General features: G+C 44.4%; 3 protein-coding genes across 4 annotated transcripts in view; 1 reads left to right on the forward strand and 2 right to left on the reverse strand.

The window, feature by feature from the left end:
• EFNB2 (ephrin B2) overlaps positions 1-7,376 on the reverse strand; it is a 49,419-nt gene extending 42,043 nt beyond the window's left edge. The window contains exons 1-2 of the mRNA XM_080376226.1: positions 6,670-7,376; positions 6,221-6,463 (exon numbers count right to left, since the gene is read on the reverse strand). Of these exons, the coding sequence (XP_080232352.1) occupies positions 6,221-6,348 (128 nt within the window). The 5' untranslated portion in view covers positions 6,349-6,463; positions 6,670-7,376. The remainder of the gene's footprint in view (positions 1-6,220; positions 6,464-6,669) is intronic.
• Positions 7,377-7,514: 138 nt separating this feature from the next.
• Positions 7,515-15,166, forward strand: LOC308059230 (uncharacterized protein). Its single transcript, XM_080376229.1, has 2 exons — positions 7,515-10,525; positions 10,675-15,166. Exons 1-2 carry the CDS (start codon positions 9,915-9,917, stop codon positions 10,745-10,747), a joined length of 684 nt encoding a protein of 227 aa, XP_080232355.1. The 5' UTR covers positions 7,515-9,914; the 3' UTR covers positions 10,748-15,166.
• Positions 14,498-24,011, reverse strand: ARGLU1 (arginine and glutamate rich 1). Of its 2 annotated transcripts, XM_080376227.1 has the most exons (4): positions 23,516-24,011; positions 19,185-19,410; positions 16,679-16,762; positions 14,498-15,422 (listed from the first exon to the last, which is right to left on the reverse strand). In XM_080376227.1, exons 1-4 carry the CDS (start codon positions 23,869-23,871, stop codon positions 15,258-15,260), a joined length of 831 nt encoding a protein of 276 aa, XP_080232353.1. In that variant the 5' UTR covers positions 23,872-24,011; the 3' UTR covers positions 14,498-15,257. The 2 variants fall into 2 exon arrangements, with proteins under 2 accessions (XP_080232353.1, XP_080232354.1); XM_080376228.1 differs by lacking the exons at positions 14,498-15,422; positions 16,679-16,762 and adding an exon at positions 16,987-17,247.
• Between the last annotated feature and the right edge of the window lie 211 nt (positions 24,012-24,222).

Raw genomic sequence — 24,222 nt, forward strand, 5'->3', positions numbered from 1 at the left:
GCAATGAATTTAAGGGGGGGGGAGGCAGCGATAGGCAGATATTTAGCTCATTCATTACTGGATTTCAGCCTGCCTTTCGGAAATAAACACCACCTAGAGACTAAGCCAGATCAGTTTGGTTATCTGCAGCTTTATTGGTAAATAGGAATGGATGCTGGTTTGTTTGCGTTGGGTTTTTTTTTCTTTTATATTTCCACAGATGGGAAACATAAGAGATGCTGAAGTATCACCTGGCCAAGGCACAGACAATGCAGCGTGTTTATCTACACTGCTCCCATGGAGCGCGAGATGGAGACCACAGCCTGAAACACAGCTGAAATCAAAAGGTCTCTGTTTTCTTTCCAGATAACCCCAGTCCTACCTATTCCCTCTGCTCTCTGTTCCCTGCCAGCATGCTCCTGCCCGAAGCCCAAATAGATTAAGGCAACAAACCCCAAGTGCAACTAATTCTTCAGAGAGGCTGCTGCTAGGGCAGGAGTTAAAAAGGAAAATCTTCCACACCTAACAATTGCAGCCATCTTAAGTTTTAATCGGTCCCCATCTCGGCAGAAAGCAGTAAATGAAATCTATCTTTACCATATTATACGCCACCAATGAGCAAGAACTGAGCAGCTTTTCTTTACTGCTTTAACCATCCCAAGCCACAAGTAGGCTTTTCATACTTTCTAATCCCAGCCCCCAAGTTTTGTGCAGTTCTCACATAATACCTTACAGCCCCGAGCAAGGCCCTTAGTTTCCAACACCCCTTTCAGAGACGTGTCATTTCTAACATCAAGCCAATCTATATGTTGCCATGGCATCACCCTTTATCTACCTTCACATCTTATGAACTGCATGGATTTACCACATTATTTTTATCTGAAAGACAGAAAATGGTGGTTTTATTGCCATACAATCAGATTACTGCTGCTAGTTTCTCTATGCCTTTTTACCATACTTCAATCAAAAGGGATCAGTTTCTTTATACTCTGCCCTTGATTTACATTACATCTGTAAAGACCTAGTCTGGGTTGTAATCCCCTTATTAACTATGACCAGGGTTGATTTGCCTAAAAATAAAAGCAAATTGTGTCAGACCTTTTCACTTTGTTTTTGATTCGGAACTACAAAATGGATTACTAAAGAAATCTTCAGAGTTCACACGGCTGGTATAGCACTGAATTTAAAATGAGAATTAAACAAGTTAAACATGGGAGCTGTGTCAACGGTTTACATTTTCCATCATGGGAGAAAGGCTGAACTGCGTTTGTCTTTGTGTTCTCTGGCTTTAAAGAGACAATGAAGCCACAGGAGTTTTTCCAAGCTCTTCTAACACTGTCCATTTGCCATCCTCCCTTCCTCTGCTTTTCATGCAGCACTACCCCCCCACCCACAAAAAATAAATAATAAAAAAAAAAAAGAAACCCCACAACTCCTCTCACTCATGACAACAGCATTCTGGTTAAAAGTCTATATTCTGTAGCACTGCATATTTTAATCAAAATATTTCAAGCAGTTTAACATTCCTATTTAAGTTTCCACAACGCCTCACAAAGAATGAGCTCATAGGCAAATCCATGTAGATGTATGATAAATGACCAGAAAAACAGGTTTCTTTATGTCAGCAACCAAGGCAGGTAGACATTAGGCCCACATGAATAACATTTTAATCCCTATTTTTTTCTCAGAAGAACACTTTCTTCTCATTTGCAACAAGCAATTTCAAGTACTGCAGGTCTGCACGACGACAAGACCAGACTCTAAAAAAAAAATACTTTTTTTTTAAAATGCCCCAAAAGCAACCCTGGGTGTACAGGGCTGCAAGGCCTTGTCTTTCCCAGCATGTCACAGCAGTCACCTCAGGTTATCCGCTGACATCCCACTACAGGAACCTTGGCCGAATTTGAGATGATCCCCAGTGTCACACCTAAAGCAATGTTATCTCCTTTCAATAAAAGGGGGGGGGGGGGGGGGGGGTGTGGATGGCAGGAGGCATTCTTGTGCGTGGGAAGAGGGAGAACTTAAGTGATTTTAGCTTGACTTTTAGTCACTGCCTTTCTAAAGGCCATTACTTCATTAAACAAAGTGAAATAACATCACACAGCTTACAGATAACATGCTTTAAGATAACTACTATAAATAATATAGCAATTATACTCCGCATATAAAAGGCTGGAGAAAATAACCACCTCAAGAATTCGGCCTTCAGTTTGCTCTGAATTAATTTTGCTAATTCACTTGTGCTTTGGAGACTTGGCTACGAACTCCAGAGATACCAAATGGACTGGAAGCCACCACTCACTCCTTGTATTAGCATGCCAAGTGTCAACAGCTATGTTTTGGGTACAATTTAGGAGCATGTGTTTAAATCATTTTAACCTTCCACTCCTGTTTCTTCAGCTTGAAGCTGTAATTGCTGAGGTCCCATGACACAGGACTCCCAAATAAATTCTTGTCTAGCTGAAAGGCTCCCAAACATGTTGTGAGATATCGTTTTAGCAAGCTCTTTGTGCTCCGGCTGGCTCGCTTGTCCTGTGAAACAACGGCTGTCCATTACCTACAGTTTATCATCCTGACAAAATGTGAGGAATGTGGATGTGAAAGCACTAACAATTCCACCCCTGGTGCTTTCTCCTTTTTTTCTCTCTATATTAAAACCGACAAGATTAACCCAAATGCAAACTGCAGAGCATAGTTCAAGGGGCTATTCAATCTGTAGTGAATGTGCATTTGTTTACCTACAAAAATAAGAATTCCAGATACAATGAGAAGCAGACTAGTCTATATGCTGCTGAATAGAACATTTAACAGGGTCATCAATTGCAGTTTATTTTATCAGTTTCTGACATGTTAACATTCATTCAGAGGCAGGCTGTGAAATATCCCATATATAACTGGTTATCAGAAGGAGAAAAAAACAGCTATATAATCTAACTTAATCAGTGTCAAAGGCACCACTTGTGAGGATAACCTTCCACATGTCACTAAGGAGAACCACTTTGCTCACCAGCCTATAGCACACAGGGAACAGCGACACTTAAGACATTAGCAGTGGGTTTTTTGAATGAGATTTCTCCGCCATTTGACTGAAAGGTGCCCCATAACACTATGTGCCGTCCTGTGTGTCAAAGGCAGTGCTGAGCTTCACCTTGAGGTGAAACTGAGGTAATGCGTGCTATCTATAGACACTGTTTGTCTTGGCAGAAACAACACAGGCAGAAAGTCCTCCATTAAAAAGTGTCAACAGAAGTCAAGTCTACAGAATAATTTTCCTTGGTGTTTTCAAGATCATGAGATCTAAGGTTCTTCAGATGAGAAGTCTGTAAAGTCTAAAGTCACAAGCATAAGTTATTTAATGCATGTCATTTCAATTTTGTGATTTGGTGGAGGCAGTAAAAGCCAATCTCTAAAAAGGGGGTGGGGGGTGGGATGGGGGGTGGCGCAGGACACAACAGGACCGGGACCTCCAGGGGAGGGAGCTCAGTGTTCATGTAGCTACTGCGTGCCCTCGGTCCCAGCCACCTGCTAGAAAATTATAACCTCTTAAACTCAGTGCAAAACCAATTCAGTTTATACATTCACCTTAACCTAAAATTTATTATTTCATACTTTATGTTAACCTGACTAACAACTTCGCCCAGCATTTAATTGCCTACCTGTTCAGCAGATTTATGTGTTGAAGCTTTCAATTGAGTTAAATGCACAGCTTCCCTGAATAAATTAACCAGCACCAAAGATAGTTATTATTTCAAACCTAGAAAGCACCTTTATTATTATATGATCCCCAGATCCATTCAGCAGCTTACTTCTCAAGCTAACATTCAGCTTGAATCCAGAGTGAGGACAACCTCATCTAAGAAGAAATTATTCCATGTCCTTCGGGCAAACAATTGTGACAAGAATTAGTAAGAAATCCTGCTCTGAGAAGAGAAGCTGTCTCACCGGCAGCAATATCGGCAATGCATTTGTAAGCTTCCTCAAACCACGGGCCTCCAAGTGGCCTATAAATCACTAGCCCCAGCAATTGAAAAGAGTAATTTTAATAGTGTGCTCCTTCACTGTGGTGATTAAGCCTCAATGAATCACTCAGGAAAACTCAATTACATCAACAACACAACCTATTTTTAAGCGTGCATTAAGTTGAAAAAGTAATTAGATATTATCATTAGATCTACCATTAACAACATTCAAAGCTTTTTTGTAATCAAATAGTTTAGAATTAGCCAAATGGAAACACAACTTGTATTTGATAAAGGAAGCATATCCCCGGGCTCTGCAAGATGGGTTGAATTCAGCTGCTCGGATACTTTCATTTCACTGATGGCTAATAAAAGCTATCAAGGTAAGTTGAGAAAGGGAAAGCAGGTTGGGGCTGGCAGAGGAGAGGCCGCAGCAGCGGCTCTTCTGCATTGGAAGAGTGACCTCTGTAGGCATAACCCATCAGGGCTGGGTATCCGAAAGCCTTCCCCCTCCTCCCAGGCTGAGCCCAGCCCGCTTTCCCCCAGCACAGCAGGCCCACTAATGCAACGCAACCCCGGCTCGTAGCCTTTGACTTTCGAGAATTCAAACAGCATTATAAAGCCTGCTTTATAACCGGCCAGGTCTCTTTACTCTCAAATGTTACATGGTACCTTTCCTAAGCCGAAGGAAAGCTCTAGCTACACACACAGCGTCACAGAAGCGCAGAGCCACAGACTGGAGCTAAATTTGGTTTTATTTTGACTGGCTTCCCACCTGGCGCATATATAAAATGATCATTTGTCACACAATGTTAGGAATAAATACGCTGAACTGAGCAAGTCCACAGCATTCCTGCCAGTTACTTTTCTTCCTTTTTTTTAAAATGAAATAGCAGAAAACTTTTCTGGGAAGGAGAGAGATACAGCAAATATGCCCATTATTGAAAAATACTGGCAGAAATCTGCAGCGCGCTTCTCCTTCAATGGAAACAACAGTAGGTAATGACTACCGTGACGCAAGGCTACTTGATAAACTTGAGACGCTGCTCCTGAATCAAACTTTGAAACCTTCAGCAGACTCCCGGAGATCCTGCCACCTACACAGAATTAATCCCTGATCCAGGAAATACTCCATTCGTCCTCATCTCATCACCACCTAACATTTCCTCTAAAAAGTCCCCTGGGAACACAAGATATGTACTTACTGGATTTAATGGGACATTCCAAATCCAATTAACAGAATGCATATGGTTTGCTTTTACGTACGTATAACTGAAGATATAGCACGAATTACAATAAATTGTTTTAACCCATTTCCGGTGCTGAACTCCCTGAACTCATTACAGACTGTTTCTTCCTACCGTGATTTCTCTTTTTCTAAACTAGTAGGTTTAATCACAAAAGTTCAAAGGATTTCACAACTGCGTAAGGCCAACTTATTTCGCTTGTCAAAAACAGAAGGGGACAAAAAGAGAAGTAGAATTAGGTTTTCATCACTGCCTCAGGTTTCCCTTTAAAAAGGGGGTCCACTTCCCCAAAATTTCGTCATCCCAGCAGCAGTAACTGTATATATAGGTTTAGGAAGTTGGGGTTTTTTTAAGGATATGCCTCTATTTAAGAGCGTGCTTTGGTAGTGAAGTCCTGGGAACGCATGTACTTTGTTGCCTGGGTTTGTTAATGAAGCATGACACTAAATGGTTGTGTGATGGGTAATGCTTAGTTCATTACTCACTGACATGTGCCTCGATACCATCAACTCCACAACCAAATTTAGCCCTGTTACAAGCAGATGTAACTTCGCTGGAGTCAATGGGATGAGTTTGCATCTGCAGACGGAGAAGCTGAAGAGTATCACCCCTTCCCGGCAGCCCAGCCCGGCCCGGCTCCGCCGCTGCTCCGGCCCCGGGGGAGGCGGCGGCCCCGCGGCAGAGGAGCCCGGGCCCCGCCCGCAGGTTGCAGCCCGCCGCCGCCGCCCCGCTCCCACTCCACCGCCCCGTCCCGTCCCTTCCCGCCGCCGCTCCCCCTCCCTCCCGGGACCCTCCCGCCGGGGGCACACGGCGGCGGCGCAGCTCCGCCGCGACACGGGCTGCCCACCGCGGGGAAGGCCGGATCCCGCCGCCAGCCCAGGCCGAAGGCGCCGGCGGCCGCCGCTCGCCGTGTGCCCCCCGCCCCGTCCCCGCCGGCGGCCAGGCACCGCTCGCCCCCCCCACCCCGCGCACCGCCGCGGAGAGCAGCGCCAGCCCCCGGGGGAGGCGGCGGGCGGGAGCGGGATGGAAACTTACTTGGGGTTGGAGGAATTCCAATATATGGGGTCTAAAACGATGGACCTCGCCAGCGCAGTTCTGCATAAAACCATCGCGACTCCCCAACAGTACTTCCAGGCGGAGGCGTCTCGCCTCCGCGCTGCCATGGTCGCAGGCGGCACCGAGTTCCTCCCCGGAGCCTCGCCAACTCCGCCGTGCGGCTCCCCCGCACCTGAGCAGCGACAGCAAAGTGGGTGCTCGGTATCCCAACAGCCGGGACGACTGATACGGAAGATGGAGAAAAAAAAAAAATTAAAAATCACACGCGAAGGGTCGACGATGCACTCGGTGAGAGCTGCAAGCAGATCTACTGAGTCATGTACGCCACTCGCATGTAGGAAATTCTCCTGCGAGGTAAGATCCAAGCTACCTCCGAAGTAACAACAGCAATAACAAAAAAATGCAAACGCCTCAGTCCTTCCTCTTACTGGGGGTCTCCTGGCTGCCTTGGAAGATACCACTCAAGCTGCCAACTCCCATTTGGATCCAGTGCGCCATACACGTTCACAGTGTCTACGGCTCGCGTGAAAATGAGTTTTAAAAAAAAAGGTAAAATAAAAGGTGGTGAGAGAAATAAAGGGGTCGAGGGAAAGGGACACAGCTTCGGCAGGAGGCTCCTCCTGCGTGTCTCTCACTGCTCCCTGCAGTTTGCAATCCGCACAGGCACCAGCCCGGGCTGTTTGGGGGAGCTCGGAAGCAACCGCGAGTCAATAAATCCACTCCGAGAGTCAGCGCCCCCGGTCCCGGGGAGGCGCATCCGCAAGGCTCCGGCTTCCCCAGGGGCGCTGCTGTCCTTGTCGCTGGCAAAGACCCCGGAGCGGAGCAGGCGAAGAAAGAGGGGGAGAAAAAAAATTTAAAAATAAATTAAAAAACCCAACACAAACACAAAACGGGGGCGGAGGGGGGTGGTCGCAGCGTCAAAACGTCCCTCACTCTCCCGTTGAGCGATCCGCAGTGCGCGCGGCGGCGGCAGGAGGAGGAGAACCGGGCGTGGGACTTGCGCCGCCGCGCAGCCCAGCGCGCAGGAGAGGGAAGGCAAAGCGGCGCCAGCCGCGGCCGTTCCCACCGCGGCGCCGTCAACCCGCGATGCCGACGATGATGCCCCTCCCGCTGCTGCCGCCGCGGCGAGTCCCCGGCGCAGGAGCGCGGCCGGCGGCAGCGCGCCGCCGTAGCCATATAAGCGCGGCCCCGCCGCCCCGCCGCCGCCGCTCATAGGGCCGCCGCCGGGCCGCCGCGCTGGTTGGGCGCTGCGCGTGTCACTTACCGCCGCGGCGGCGGGCGGGGCCGCGCCGAGCCCGGCCGAGCAGGGCCGGCAGGTAACACCCCCAGCCCCGGCCCCGCCGCGCCGCGGGCGGCCACCGCGGGGCGAGGGCACGGCGCGCTCGCTCTTAGTCACGCAGGGGCTGTGCGGGAGGGGGGCGGGATAGCGTGAAATTAGTTATACCCCCAAAATCTGTGTCTGCTAAAACTAAGCGTTTTTCGAGCGTGCCGCTCTTTCAAGAGTGGGGGGCAGCGGCGGGGCCGGGGGGCGCGGGGCTCCCCGCACCCTCCCCGCTGCCCCCGCGCAGAGCGCGCTCCGCGGCAGCGGCCACCTCCGCGCCGCTGCGCAAGGACGGTACGGGCCGGCCCTCCGCTGGCGAGGAGCTCCCCGCTCAACTTTCTGCGGGTGCCCCGCCGGGTGAAGGGGGGGCAGGGGGTTCTCCCACGCTCGGTCCCGACTGACCCTTTCCACGGGGTCTCCGAGCTTCCCAGGTTTGTCTGGTTGCGCAACAAGAAGCCGCGGGCCGTCCCGCCGCAAAGAGGAGTCGGACACGGGGAGCCCCCGCAGAGGGGCGCGGAGCAGCGGCAGCTGGCGGCGCTCAGGCAGGGGATGGGCTCCCTCGCCTTTCCCTGGGGATGGCTCAGCGCCTCTTCCCTCCCTTCCGCCCTCGCGGGGGTGGGAGGGGGTCGGATCCAGTTCTTTTTCAGACCCCACGTATCTCGCCGACACCTGGCCCTTCTAATTAATTTTATTATTAATTCCTGGGCAGAGGGAGCTGCCCGCGGGCAGCGCTGGAGACGCTTCCCCAGCGGCTCCGGAGGGCCTCTCGGCAGTGTGGAGGGTGCCGGAGTGGGGGGGGGTGCCGTAGCCCCCGCGGGTGCGGCCGCCGCCGCGCTCGGTGCCCGGCGCGCCGCGGCGCTTCCACGGGGCCACAGCTCCCACTAGCGGCCAGCGCCAGCCCTCCGCAGGGGACAGCGGTCCACCTCGGCTGTCCCCCCCGGCCGCGGCTGCCGCGGGTCCTGCCCTGCCCGGCGCCTACGCGGCTATCCCGCCAAACGGGCCGGCCGATGCGACGTAAGGCGCCGGTGCCGCTGCCGCGGGCGGTGGCACCGGGCCGGGGAGGCGGCACAAGCCAACGGTCCGCGCCCGGAGCTGCGCCGCGGCTGAGCGCCGGCTGTGTCGTGTCACAGTCGCTCCCGTAAGATGAAGGGGGTTACCGAATTTCTTCTAGCAGGGATTTCTTGCTAAAATAGTATCTGCAGAAAGGATTAAAAATTAAATCCCAGGAAATTACGGCGCTCTTTCTGCCATTTCCCTACCTTCTAGTTAAGGCACGCGAAGAGCATGCTAGGCAAGACCGTAATAAAGAGCCCATTTCGCATCATTTTATTCCCCAAGAAATATGGGCACTTACTTAAAAATCGGGTTAGTGGTGCTGCTCGTTCAGCTTTTAGACGAATGCGGAGAAGCCCTTATAAGGAAAACGACTGGCACTGCAATTTATGTCCCTGATCCATTTGGAAGAAAAATATTGGCTTTCCCCCCCGATTTTAACTAAACTGGTGTTTCAGCCCCCGTCGCCCCGCCTGGCACAGATGCTCCTCCCGCTCCCAACAGAGGGGAGAGGAGGTTTGAGGCGCGCTCGATGCCCCATAGATTTTGTGTTAATTGTGTTAGGTAGCTTCTCTAATGAAAACTACCACTCAGGGAAACAAAGAAATCAGTTTGCTTTTCACACAAAACATCGAATACGTTTTAAGTAAACTGCTTAATTAAATTTAATTTGCAGTGAGGAAGGAATTGCAGATCCGGCGACGCAATTTGGTGGGAAAGGATCTGATTCCCGGGACGGAAACTTAGCACTCGAGCGGGAGACAGAGACAGGCTATCTATGCGCATCGAGGGGCATCAAAGGAGGGCTTCGCCAGTGAGGGGAGGAAAGTACTTAATTATTGAACTTTTAAACAAATGTGTGGGGTGTATCCAGTCGTGAGCCAATGTAAACACTGAGCCTGATAAATGCTTCTAGACGTGTAAGATAGGTTTACCTCAATTTTTTGATGCTGCTGCTTCTGTTTGTTTTGAAGCAAAAGGTTACGAGCGGTGTTTTGTAAAAGCTGTGAGTAAACGGTGACCTCTAACTCCCCGTATCCTTGCTTTAAGTAAACCAGAGGAAATGAAGAGCCCTGGTATTGTCTGAAAATATCCTCCTGTAGCTAAATATATCATTCCACTTCTATTGTCCAGCGGCTAATCATTTTAGGTAAATACAGCTGTTTTACTCTACTCCCCAGCATCCTGGTGATGCACGGGGAAGGTGTATAAAAATCACTTGTAAGTAAGAACCTGGAGAACAACTGGGAACTTATCTCCGAGCTAAGCCAAGCAACAAAGGTTAAGACATCTAGGGAAATGCGGGCTCGACTGCTGCTCCACTCGGGTCGCCCTTTCTGCCCGAAGGGCCGATCCCCGCGGCCGGGTCGGGGCGGCGGGCGCCTTGTGCGCCGCGGAGCAACCTGCGGGGCCGGGCCGGGCCGGGCCGGGCCGGGCCGGGCCGGGCGGGGCGGGGGCGGGGGCGGGGGCGGCAGGCGGCGCTCGGAGCCCCTGGGCAGCCGCGGTGCGGCCGCACTCCCTCCCCATCCCTGTCCCCGACCCGCCGCCGCATCGGCCTCCGACTCTCCCGCCTCGCTTCCGAGAAGCAGCAGGAATCGCCTCGGACACGGAGAAAACGTGAGAGTGCGGGCTGGGGACCGGGGTTTAAAAGCCAAAAAGCTCACAGAGGTGAGGAAGTTAGCAGCGGGCTCCGGCCGCCGCAGCGGCTCTCCGGGGCTGTTTGGCAGGAGGCCCCGCAGATACTCCGGGCTGCGCGGGGAACGCGGCTCCCTGGCGGACACCTCGCAGGGGACCGGCTTCGGGGGGAGGAAACGCTGCCGCTCCCGGCCAGCGGCGCCCCGTCCCCCCGCGCCCGGGCCGCCCCGACCGGAGGACGGACGGATGGCCGGATCCGCAAGGCCGGCGAGCAGGTGAGACCTGCTTTTCCCTCATCCTTCAGGGAAAAACCTGGAATCTGCCATTTGCACTGCTTAAACCTTTATTTCCTGCGCCTCAGCCAGCTTTAGAGCAAAAATCGGGTTTATTGCTGAATAACCCCCTTTCGGCTTCTTTCCGACAGTGATCTGGGCAATAATTACATAGGCATTGGCTCTGATCCTGCGAAATCTGTAACAAAAAGGCACCTCGTCTGAATGGGATCAGGATCGGGCCCACAATCCCTGATTCTCTTAAACATCAGTCTGAACATCGGCAGTGAGAATACACTGGACGTGAAATATTTTAAGTGGAACAGCTTACCATCACTCACCATTACTTGAAAATCTACCATTTTGAAAGTCGAAGAGATTATAGAATTACTGCTAAATTTAATAAAGACAAATGATGGCATGATTAACACTTACTGATTTAAGTGGATTGTTTACTGTTTATACAAACATGCTGGATACTTGAAACGGCTCCTAAAATCTCATTCACACCATAACAATACATTTTCTGCATTTACTGTAGAGCGAGTATATATGTAGATGTTAATTTGCCTTCTCCATGTCTGTTTTATAACCGCAGTCTTGGTTAACCATAGCTTCTTTAGAAAATGAGCTTGGTTGTTCCTAAATACAGCCACAGAATTCAAGCAGCCTTGTAATAAAAATCAGAAAATAAGTGGGAACGTCCTAACCATACATTTTACTTCTCTGTTTATGACTTATTTTTACACTGGTTCCCAGTATTACCCTGAGAAAACAAAAATCTTACATTATGTTGTGGTCTGTGATGAGATATGTGGTGTGGGAAACAAGACCAGGGATCAAACTTCTATATGACCAGCCTTTTCTAAGGGTTTACGTCCCCTTGTGCAGCAGAGCTGACCAGGTTGTTCCCTGTGGAAATGTCAACAGAGGCTCAGCACTCTTCAGCTGGCTAACAGAACAGTGCGTTGGGAAGAGGGGGATAACCCAGAACACACGCATTTGGTAGTACTAGCATGAAAACGGAACAGAGATGTGCAAAAGTTATGGTTCAGCTCCAGCCGGACAGGCCTGTTGGTCTGAAACTGCACCAGCCTGGGCACTTTGACCAGGTTCTCCTGTCTTGGAATGAGCCGTAGGCAGACAGGCAGCTCCACAGCTCTCTCCTGAAATGTACCTCTGTAACGCAAAATGAAAAGTGTTTATCAACCTGAATTTCATGTGAGCTTGCACTGAGCTGAGACCCTGCGGTCACAGCGCTCATCCTTCTCCTCCTGCTTGCCAAAGGGATGACACATCCCCAAATACTCTGAAGATGTTTGAGACACCTCACACAGTGAGTGAATCACAACCAACACCTTCACGTTCAGTATACGTGCAAAAAATGGCACAGAAGCTCAAAAGGATCGTAAGAGGGCATGTTAGTAGCACTGGAAAGAGGAGTTTATAATCTTTGGGTCAGCAAGGGCAATAGGCATGGTGACGTGTATGAGGCGACACAAAGCTTAGGAGAACAGAGACAATGAAGATCCTTCTTTTTCAAGACAAGATAGGAGCGGATGAAGTAGTGATACTTCAGTAAGGTAATACTGACATATCTGCCTGTACGTAGGTATGCAGTTGCTTGGCAGCTTAGACATCTTCACCAACCTAATCGTCTCTGCTTTGCTAAGCTTCAAGGACACCAGCTCTCCAGCACATTTCACAGCAGTCAGCTTTCTGCTTGTGCTTGGACAAATGATGATAGCAAACATGGGAAGTTCAAAGGGCAGTTTAACAAATCTCCAAAGTAACAGCACACTGCTAGGATTCTGCTGCACTCCCACTCTCCCCTGCCTCTGCTGGATAGATGCATTGTTCACCATTAGAATAATTCTCCAGGACATTTATGAACAGGGTTTGGGAAAACTAAGACCTCTTCTGTCATCATGTAAGGGAAATGAATGCTGTGCAAGATAGGTGGTAACAAAAAATGCCTCCTGGGGGCAGGGGGAAGGGGGAAGAAAAAAACCCCCACCTCCTCGCAAAAAGCCAGAACAAACCAAAAAACTGCCTAACCAAAATCTGAAATTGAAACTTGTAACTATAATGGAAGAAAAATTAAACACCCAACACAATTTTTAACAGCAATTTCTCTAGGTAGGTTCATATCCTGATGCAAACTCACACACAGCTCATACTCAGTTAAATCACTATGCAAATGCTGGTCTACGTTCTAACCTACTTTGCATCAGACAGGTATCAAGTTTTAAGGGAATACAAGAATATCTCGAGTTCTTATCATCAAAAGTCAATTTACCCCCTACCCAAACTGTGTCCACCTTTATTTTCCTAGAAATCAAGTGTATCCCTGAGGCCCTCCATTTTAAAAAGGAAGAAAACCCCAGAATAATGCAAACATGATGTCCGCCCACACCAGGTCGAGGAGACCTCCCTATGAAATACAGAATGCTTTAGAACAGTAGTTTCTACCAACTGAAATTCTGCCTCAACAGAAAAATAGAAATACGTATCTGGTTTCCCTTTTTTGAGGGTTGGGGGAAAGAAACACAGGCAGCAAGTTGTAGAATGGAAAAAAGGCAAACCTAACTGTGACTGGATATTTTGTCCACACAGTAGTCCTGAAGGTGTGACTGAAAATACCCTCTCAAGTCTAAGCCTACGCAATGTTAACTGTAAGGAACAAATGCTACTAATTAGCATCAAATTAGCAGTGTAGGACAAAATGCTTTGGTACAACAGCTGCACATATGAGAACTTAAGTGTCTTGCTTCTGGAAGAGGAGAGGAAACAAAAATGCATAGGTCTGTTTTGAGTATTGACTTTTAATAGCTTGTTTCTCATAAGGGAAAAGGGGATGTTTTCTGTTTTAGAAATACAGGTATCAGTTGAGCTTTAAATACAGCCTGCTCCTGCCAACAGGTCATGTACACAATTTATTTGGCTTTGAATTTTGTTTTTATGCATTAAGCAACCTTCAACCTTCTTTTGTAATACAAGATTAGACAAATTAAGTACAGTAATAGTGTAGGTATTTTACTGTCTTCACATTTTTCTTGACATACTGGACAAAGCGATACACATCAATCTGCCCCCAAGCCCAGGTTTCATACAAAGCACGTTGAATACTGCTTTCAGTGGCACATGCAACTTGCTCCCACATTTAACTTGCCAAATCTACAGAAACAGATCCTTTGGGAACATCAGGAATGATTTCCAACTTTGCCCAGTGATATTCAAATGCTCAGGCAACTACTGGTAGTTTTTGTTTTATGGTTACTACAGATGTTGCACACCAACAGGAAAAAGAAAGTTTTAGAACTGGACAAGCTATAGTAACCAGGTTTTGGTAGAAGAATTATATACCAAAAGGGGAGTTTATATATAGTTTTCAATCTGTAGTTTCTCATTTTTCAAAATAAAACCTGTATATATAAATGGATAACATTCAAGATCTGTATATGAGTAACAGTTGCCTTCTGGATAAAACAGTGTATTTCGACAGAATCTCACTTTCTGTTTTTCACTTCAAGTATGCTAGCCAGTCCAGTTCTTTGGGAAAAAAAAACTTCCATTTTTAAATCCTTTAGGACCCATCAGATTCATTATATGGTAATGATGTTAACTTATACAATATACTGCATTATGAGGTGAACTGGAGGGGATTAGATATTGAAGTACTGGTCCGGGTGCAGTAAGCCAAACAGCTGTTTAAGCATGATACTACAGCTGAAATAAGTCTCTGTCAGAATAAAAACCAACATTCATGAAAACAGCAGCAGCAGCCATCAAAAACATTCACAACTGCAGGGATTTTTTTTTTTACTGTGTGTAATTTTGCATTATAAATAGGAGAAGCCACAACAGTTTAAAGCAAAAAAAAAAAAAAAAAATACCACTATAGTCTCGAATTTAACAATGTAAATTGTCACTCGGCTGTTATAGAAGTGTACTAAAAAAATTTACTTAAACATATGAATTTAAGACTTTCACTTTATTCAGCAAATTGGTTTATTTACACAATGGGGAACGCTGGTTGAATGCTGTCAATGTAATAAAAACAAATCTAACAGAGACAATACTGAACTCCCTCTATGTATTCATAGCAGGTATGACAAACTATTTCCTTACCTGTATCAGGAACATCAAGCGCAACAATGTGACAGTATCATAGGACACTGATTTAACAATAAACCACAGAGGTCCAGTAATACTATGGCAATTTACTCATGTATTTACTGACTTTAAAAAATAAAAAATATTAAAAGTCAGCAATACCCAGTATAAAGTTCTGTCAATTATCAGAGTCAAACTCTGATGAGTAGGTCAGTAAAACCTTATCAGATCATCCACAATTCACAAAGTGACCTGATCTGCTTCAGACCACTACCACAGAAAGAAAATTGATGAGAACAGATTACCCTCTAAAAGGCAACAATGATCTGATAAGGGTTTAACTTAATGGAAGTTTAAAAAAAAAATATTTAAGAATTGCAGAGCACAGCCCCTATTAGAACAAGCTAACTTTCCAGACTTTCAAAAGACAAAAAAAAAAAAAAAAAAACCAAAAAAAGAGAGGGGAAAAAAATAAAAGAGGAAAAAAACAAAACAAAAAGAACAAAAAAAACCCAAACCAACCAACACTTCAACATGAAGCTACCATACAAAGTTTTTTTTTGTTTTCCTTTTTTGTTGGGTTTTTTGTTTGTTTCTTTTAAGAGTTCAGAGCTGCAATTTAATCCTGGCTTTTTAGTGAGAAGGACAGTTTTGGCCTAGACTTTCCTTTGCCCAGGATCATTTTTTGCTCTTCTTTTTGCTGACGTTGTCTCTCTTGTTCTAGTTTCATCCTCTCCTCATGAATCTTTCTTTGTTCTTCAACAATTTTCAATTGTTCTTCAGCCTATATATGAAAATGGTAGAATTTAGGCCAGCATATTTTGTAGTCATAAAAGCAACTTACAAGTCCATATTAATGTCCAAACAGGTCCAGTCCTGCACAGGTATGTAAGCAGTTCTACCTGAGCTAGATGCCATAGCTGGTTTCAGTGAAACTATTCATAAAATGGCTACTTGAATGGAGTTTAGAAGAAACACTGAAAACTGTCTACAGCTAATGTATTGAAATCTTGAGTGCTTACTTGCAATGTTTTTCAGCATTACCTAGCAAACAACACATTACATTTTAATTAAAGAAGTCAGTGTGCATATAGAGATATTCCCCCGACACCTGCCATGTGTCAGATGAAAGCACAATACAGTGAAGTAACAGACCGCCAAACAGGTCTCCCCACTCCAAAACCCATCTAAAACTCCCTCCTAATTCAGAACAATCTTTACTTGATCTTGCTTAAGGCAATCCTTACACTGACTTACGGTTCTTACAGCTCTTCCAGTGGTCCTACAAGGTGCTTATTTTGTTCATTACGTCAGTTAATATTTTAAATTTTCTATTTGTCTTATTTCCACCATAGGGGGTTGAGAAAAGGGTAAACCAGGAAGAGATCTAAAGCAGATATAGTTCAAGCAGTTTTAAGAAGCATCATCTTTACCTGAAAAACGTGCAACTACTTGGGTAACTGAAACCGGTAAGAGTTAATTGGGATTTAGAATAAGCTTAGTTTGGCTTATCATTAATGATTAGAATCAGCTAAAACATATTAAAAGTTCTCATGAGGCCGGCACCTGCTTAAATAGGCTTGGAGACCAACATAAGCTAGACTTTCATAACATAGACATCTTAAGCTTATGCTGAAAATTCCTTTCAACACTTCTAAATCAACATTATACTATTCTCAAATCCAGTTTGTACTTGTCCTGCTCAACAAAACAGTTAGTCACTTCTGTTCTAGAAGCTGAACAAGTTTGCAAACTTACTTTAACCTTCCCTGTGAGATATAGTTAAAAATGTATTTTTAAAATTCTGAAGGCAGTTTTCTTCCTCTGAACTAACTACACTTGAACTAGTTTTTTAGACTAGTATTACGGCTAAGGATCTGGTCTCCTATGGTCAAGGGAAGGAAAGCAACGCTACTGACATAACTGGCAATGGTAAGTTAAAATCTAGAAAGGGGTCCATCTGTTTATTTTAATTATGTTGCAAATCAGGCAGAGGGACCTGTATTCCCCTACAGAACAGTTAACTACATCTCCACATACCAGTTTAGCTTGTGCTTCTGCAATTTTTCGATTATTCTCTTCTAGTATTCGCTCTAGTTCCTCACGCTTTGCACGCTCTTCTTCCTAAAGGGGAGGACAGGGCAAGATGTTAGTAAAGTAAAACATCCCTTTCTGTATGTTCACTAATCTTTCTCAGAATTCTTTTGTGAACTGACTTAAAGTGGTAGCTTTACAGCCACCTATTTTGTCTCACAACGGTAAATTGTGCAGCCACTAAAACTGGTTTCTAGTACTCAATTTAAATCATCCCGCCCAGTCCAAACAGCAATCAACTAAACCCTCCCTAATCACAGAATCCTGACAATTTATTACTAGAATTTTATTATCACACAAATCAACAAGGACAACTACAAAAACTGGATAGTATTTACCAAATTAAAAAGTAATATAGAAAATATAAATAAAGTGAATAGTTTGTCTCACCAATTAAGTATACCTACGTATTCTTTACCTATACTCCTTTAATCAGCATTAAAAGTTGAATATTTACTGTCTTGTCCAGTGTCCTGCAGAGTGTGCTCCTCGGCTGCCATACGCGCCAGCTTCCTCTTTAAAATGATTTGTACTGTTAGCTTGGCAATACCTGCATCAGCAGCTCAACCATTTATAAAGAAACAACATACAAGGAAGGCTGAGCTGAGGAATGCAGATGTTTATGATAAGAAGGAACAAAAATATGTAAATCATTCCTAAGGCAAACAATTAATAAGAAAAATACATTTACTGTTAGTGAAAAATACAAATGGTAATCCATACTTCATGGAGCTATGGGCTTCTTTCATGGGGAGAATGGACTAAACATTCAGTATTTTGACAATTTTAAGACAGCTGAAACTGTCATTTGCAGTCTGAACTTGAAATTCAGGAGTCCAGGGAAGGCAAGATCAGGAAATAAAGCCTTGTAATTCTTGTTTTCTTGGTGAATTTTATGGAACTTTGTTATGCAACTCATAAATATGAAGACTGCGTGAAAGTTTTTTGAGGTTTTTCAGTTCACATAATATATATCCCAATTATTTTAATATTTGGAAGATTTAAAGTTAGCCAGAGGTTTGTGTCTGTGTAAGAAAAAAAAGTTAATACGAACAAAGCAAGCATACGAAGAGAAAACTTCTTACTATGACTAGTAACCAGCTACTAGCTAGCACACTTCACTCCAGGCATGGAAGTTTATTCTGCATTATAAAAAACTGATGGGACTTCTCCACATCACACTGACAATAGGGGGAAAAAAAAAAAAAAAAAAAAAAAAAAAAAAAAAAAAAGAGTCATCCATCTGACCAAGTGAGAACCTCTATATATGAAATGTACGCTGACTACAGACATCTAAATTCAACTTAAGTTCTTTCACAGTAAGGTTTGAATTTGTAAAACAAGTGTAATTTAATACTCTTAATATTTGTTGTAACTCACTGTTCCGGTTTTGGGGTTTTTTTTGTCTTTTTTTTTTTTTTTAAAGATGCTATGTTACAGACAAGTCATGTTTAGTATGGAGGAGAAAGCTTCATTGCTACTGTCTTTCCTTTTGTAAGCCAATCAAAATAGTAATTTAAAATAAATTATGTAGGAGGTACAGAGTGAAAAAGGCATTTGAGACTTATGATTATTTAGCAGAAATTTCCATTACAGTTTAAAGTCTGTCTTGAAATTTCTGGATCCTGGAATGATTGGTGCAGGCAGGCATCAAAGCCTTTAGTAGCAAGTTACTGTCTCACAGAAAGACATTTTCAGCTTCTGCTCCAGCTGCTGATGAAAAAAAAAAACCAAAAAAACCAAAACCAACCAAACAAAAAAAACCAAAACCAAACAAACAAAAAAAACAACCCCAAGTCACATGTTCAGCTTGACTTCAGACAAGGGCAACCTGCTCTTTTATAACTTCTAGAGAAAAAAAAGGAGTTGTTAGTAGTTATTAAAAATGGATATCATGATTTGGACATAGATCCTTCGTGAAGACATGGATGGGCTTATGCTCGAAGTCCCAGAATTAGTCCAATGTATGCTCAAGGAAAATGTTCATTTTAAACAAAGAGTTAAGACACCTATTTGTTAGACAGGTACTGCAGCTCACTGCTGGACCCTGCTTTTTGCCTGACTGAAGGCAAAAGCCTCTTACAGTCTAGGTAAACAAAATGAAACAAATGAAGGATACATAATTACAGATTTTCAATACCCTTCCCCAAAAATGAAAGGACCGCTGATAAATCCTGCAGCCATGGCAAAAGTTTCAAACAATTCTGAAATATGTAGGTCAGTTCCATTAAAAATCAAGTATCCTTGTTCAGGTTTTAGGAGAATAACTGTTTAAGTATCAGTGAGCTCCTCTGAATAGGCTAGAAATTAAGTTTCGCAGCAATGCAAGTTTATACGAGAAGGGAATTAGATTTGCTGTATTCCATCTCTTTCTGAACCGAACAGGAGGCACAAACCGACACTGAAAGTTTTGCCATGGACTGTCTCTACTTTCCAAACGACCGAGCGTTACCTCTCTGGCTTTTTGTGCTGCAAGTTCAGCTTGTCGCTGTCGCTCGAGTTCTTCGAGCAACTGTTTTTCCATGATGCGCTTAGCCTCCTCCACCCTGCGGAGAACCTCTCGCTCAATCTCATCCTTCCTTTTCTCCAACTCTTCTTCTACACGTTTAGCCACAAGCTCTTCCACTCTTCGAGCAGTTTCTTCCTCTATGAGTTTCTCTTCAATTTCTTGTTGACGACTACAAAATGCAAACACAAGGATTACTTTTCTAATCAACAATGAATGCACTGAAACAAACTCTTTCAAGTACACAGCAGCAGCCACGCTACTGAATCACTTTTAATATTTTATACCTTATACACACAGATCATATATATTTAAAGAATGTTTTGCCCTACATTTAAAGAAAGTGAATATTCAGGCAATCAGTGTTGCCAGTGCAGGGAACCCATTCAGACCATACCATATTTAGCATCTCTCCACATCTCAAGGGACTAAGTTTAAGGAGACAGCTTATCATACTACTTCTTGATCTTTTTTTTTTTTCTTTTTTTTTTTTTTTTGGGGGGGGGGTGAGGGGGGAGAAAAAAGTTTTAAAAAAAAGAAGAAAAAAAATAATACCACACCAAACTTTGGCTATCCTTTACCCTTCAGGAATTTAAATGGTCTCATTTTTAGGCTGTATGTAGCAATAATCTCTTGTAAAATCTTGTCTTAAAGCCCTCACCTCAAAGGCATCAAACTAATCTCTAATAACTAAAATAGAAGACAGAAGTAGTAACATATGTAATTTGAAAATTTTAACAAGAATTCCAGGTGTTGTATCTCTAATCTAGTTATCCAATCATTTCCCTTATCAAATTTCAAGTACCTCACCTGTCCTTAACCTCTTAATTGCAGCACTCTGTTGCTACTGTAATTATCCAAGAAAGATAAAATATACCAATACCAAGCACTAACCAAATCCCTGTAAACTTCACAGTTTTTCATGATCTGAATTTTGGAAATATTTTCAAATGTCATCTTGTCTTTATTTTTATTTAGCAGCAGGATTATCACTTAACCTGATCATTGTTTTAAGTTTTCACTAAAAAGGATACAAAAAGATTAGGTCAATTTGCAGGTTTATTACCAAATCAGAAAAAAATCTTTCAGGTAGTAACTGCTAGTACAAATCGCAACTGGATATCCAAAGACCAATAAAAGTAAATATTGTATAGCTATTTTTCATATAGTACTATTTATATAGAATTATTGTGGGCTTTGGGAAGAAGATTGTTCTTTTTAACCTTGAAACTGAACTTTCATTTTAAGTATTCTGTGAAGTACAGAACAGTCTTAAAAACTTATCTTCTGGCCCGTCAGCCTCAGAAACCAGGATTTAGAATAACAACTACTGTTGTAACATCTTAATATCCTGTCATTTTCATAATTTTTCCATTTTCCTAACTTATTTATATTGAGAGACATAAACCTAACTAATTTAAAAAGAAAAAAAATGTTACGGGATTTATTAACATTTTGATTTCCCAGTGTATAATGTGCAAATATGCAACAGGAAGATAATGAAATATGGATTACTAATCTAGATGAACATGTGAAATATTGAGGTGAAAAAGCTTCCAGTTTCCATGGTACATGTATCCTCTTTTCAAAAGTGTACTGAACCTAATGGACAATCTATCTCCTTCAGTACAAAGTTCTGGAACCCTCAACTTACCAACTTTCAGCCCCAGAAGACAATTACCCTTCTTATGTTCCTCAAGAGATAAGAAACTTAGCTGGTAGAACAATAGGCCAGCATTCACTTTTCCTGAAGCAACACAAAATACCTTCAGGTGATTTTTTTTTTCAGAAAAAACAAACAAACAAACCCCACCAAAATGAAAACCTAGATCACTACCACCATCCAGAAAAATGCATCAACCTTATCCTGTTAGTGTGACTCTGCCATGCCACTACCTATGATCCTCTCTGGACAAATCCTTAAACATCCTTTATATACTAAATACCCTTTTATTTTTAAAGGTTTTTATTCCCTCTTCTGACTATTTATTCAGCAGCGAGTACTCTCATTGTCCTGTACTGATAAAGCTTAGTGTAGGTAAGAGGCTGTTCTACAGAAATCATTCTTCAGAAGGCTCATGTTCACATGTTTTATTCAACTATTTTAGCTTTACATCTAACATCAGGGAAATCTGGAATAAAAGTTAGCTAACTGAATTAAGATAATACATACATACAAAAATACCCCTGACACTTATGTCTGAAGTTTTCAAATATCCTCAGCAACTGACAATGTACTCAAATTAAAGCACTGCGCCTGCACATGTTTAAATCCTAACCCCAACAAATTCCATTCAAATTTAATTAAACCAAGCAAACATATTTTCACATTCACAGGCAAAGACAATATTACAAATATATATATATATATGATGGCTTTCAGTTTATCAAGAAAATCAAATACAAACACAGACATAAATCTCAACCATTTGTTCTGTAGTTTATATGAACTTTTTTTTTTTTAAAGGGTAGGGACTTAAGACTACCCTATATATAGGTGTAAATTTACCACCCGGACCTCCAGAGAAACAGATAAATTCACTAATGTACAAGTATTTTTATTAAGCTCCATTTACTTCTGAAAGACTAATTTTATAAAATCTCCAGAAAACAAACTGCTCACATTTCAGCAGGCTTCTGAGGGAAAAAACCCATTATATTCACAAGGCCTTTATAGAAAACTAGCATTATAGGAAAAAGCAGAAGTTAGGCTATGTATTAAGATTTTAACAGACATAAGAAAGTCACTTTCAATATATGAATTATCCACTAGTTAATTCAGTCAACAAGAAAGTACTGCTTTCCTTCACTAACACGAGTATATGTTAACATATGTAACACAATTTACAGATGACTTATTCAACTACCAGTTTTCTACTCTAACTTTTATTGCTTTTCCTTTTTGAAATTTAAAGTGTATTCTAGAAGCATCAAAATTCTATACCCAATCTTTTCTGATATTGTTTCTCCCTTAAAAAGTTTACTATTGTTGCCAATGTCACTCAAATGTCATATTCCTCCTACAGAGTCTTCACGAGTATTTTAAAATTTCAAAACCTGTATAGAAAAATTACTTACATGTGAACTAAAACAGTTCTAGAATACCAAGATAAACGATTCACTGTATTCTCAAACTGTTAAGCACATTCCAGTTCTTTATCACAGATATGTATGGAACACTTCTATTAATTTAGGTACTGAATAAAATTATAAACCGCAAAATTAGGATCAATGACACAAAAAGCCTTCAACATTTTCACAGGTGTCTGTGTTACTGTGAAAGTTTTTGATGACATCACTGTCAAATTCTGAAGTCAGCAAAGGAGGTTATCGAGAAACAAAAATTCAAGTGACAATTTGTGGTGATCAAGCCTTCTGAACTGAAATTAGTACATCATTAGAACAATATCGCTGAAATAAAACTCAAAGGTCCACCTGAGAATTAACAGAACTACTTGGCTTCACACATACAAACATGTGCTACTTCTGGATTCAGCGCTCCAATGAGCAAGGGCAACATTCAAAGAGCAAGAATCTCTCTTATCACAAGTGTTAAAACCGTTGTTCTCTCTGCTGCATAAAGATCTCTTTCATAACTTAACAATATTGCTAAACATCTTAATGCACATCCAACATTCATTAAAACAGAATTTATCTATCTTTGTAGACTTTATAAATAAACACATTCCCCGCAATGAAAACATAAAAAAGAAAAGGCTTCAAATAAAACAAGTCACCGGATCTCACTGTCCCATTTGGCAAGAAAATAAAAAAAACCCTCAGTGTTAATATAATCGTTGCATGGTACTTCTTAAAACCCTAAGTCGAGCAATTCCAGATGCCTCCGCTCAACGCACAACCAGCTCCACGCCACGAAGGGGAGGGGCAGGCAGTGTGGCAGTGCAGCACAAAGCCACCGGGGCGCGGAGGGCCCCTGCGCAGAGCGAAGTTTACAAGCAGCGCAGGAAAGCAGCGGCGCAAGGGCTACGAGCAGAGCGGGCGGCGAGGCAGGCAGCGTGCGGGAGGCTCGCGTCCCGAGGGGGCGGCTCCCAACGCACCTGCGGGAGCCCGGCTTTAGGAGAGGGCAGGATGGCGGGAAAACGGGCAGGAGTTAGGCCTCAGCGCCTTTACCTCTGCCGCAGGCTGCCCTTGTCTGGAGGAGGAAGGCACGGAGAGAAAGGCGCCCGGGGCACAGCATGGCTCCTTCTCTCCCCCTTCCCCTCACCCCCACCCCCCACCGCCGCCCCCCGAACCCCCAGCCCAGGCCCGGGGCTCACATTTTCCGCTGCCGCTCGAACTCTGCTTTTTTCTCCTCCTCCTCCCGCTTCTGCTTCTCGTCCAGGCTGCTGCGCTTGCTCACCGTGCGCCCGAAGATGTCGATGCGATCGGGCGGGGAGGAGGCGCGATCGCGCTCCCGCTCCCGGTCGCGGCGGGAGGAGGGTGCCGTGTTGGAGCGGGACCGGGACCGGGACTCCCGGCGCCGGTTCCGTTTGCTCTCCCGGGACTTAGAGCGCTTCCGCGCCCGCTCCTTCTCCCGGGAGCGGGATCGCGATCGGCTCCGGTTCTTCTTGTTGTGCTTAGAGCTCTTGGTGTGCTTGGAGCGGGACGAGCTACGGCTGCGGGACCGACCCATCCCGGCAGAGGAAAGGAGAGGCCGCGCCAGCGACCGCCCGACCACCCCCGCCCCCTTCGCTAGCGGCGCTCGAGAGAGGTGCGAGGAGGCTCTACACGCATCGGCACCGCTCGGGCGGGCCCCTCGTCCTCTCCCTTTCCACCGCTTTGCGCTGCGAGGAGAAGGAGCAGGCCCCGAAAACGGGAGCAAGTCCGGACGCAGGCAAGATGGCGGCCCTAGCAGAGCGGTGACTCTCCTCTTCCGCCCCACAATGCACTGCGCAGCGTTCGAGCCGTTTGCTTCCCTCTTCCCCCCCCTCCCGCCTTTGGAGTCACACCGGAGAAGCACGAAAGCACTCGTTCATTTTCGGCA

Source organism: Falco punctatus, assembly GCF_963210335.1.
Source record: "Falco punctatus genome assembly, chromosome: 2".
Lineage (NCBI taxonomy): Eukaryota > Metazoa > Chordata > Aves > Falconiformes > Falconidae > Falco > Falco punctatus.

Bases quoted from the DNA above. Each gene is read 5' to 3' on its own strand.
- ARGLU1 (XM_080376227.1), bottom strand. From the start codon at position 23,871: ATGGGTCGGTCCCGCAGCCGTAGCTCGTCCCGCTCCAAGCACACCAAG. The intron at 16,763-19,184 runs GTAACGCTCGGT...CCTCCCCTTTAG, and splicing joins CAGCACAAAAAGCCAGAGAG to GAAGAAGAGCGTGCAAAGCG. The intron at 15,423-16,678 runs GTATGTGGAGAT...TTTCATATATAG, and splicing joins CAGAAGCACAAGCTAAACTG to GCTGAAGAACAATTGAAAAT.
- LOC308059230 (XM_080376229.1), top strand. From the start codon at position 9,915: ATGCGGGCTCGACTGCTGCTCCACTCGGGTCGCCCTTTCTGCCCGAAG. The intron at 10,526-10,674 runs GTGAGACCTGCT...TCTTTCCGACAG, and splicing joins TCCGCAAGGCCGGCGAGCAG to TGATCTGGGCAATAATTACA.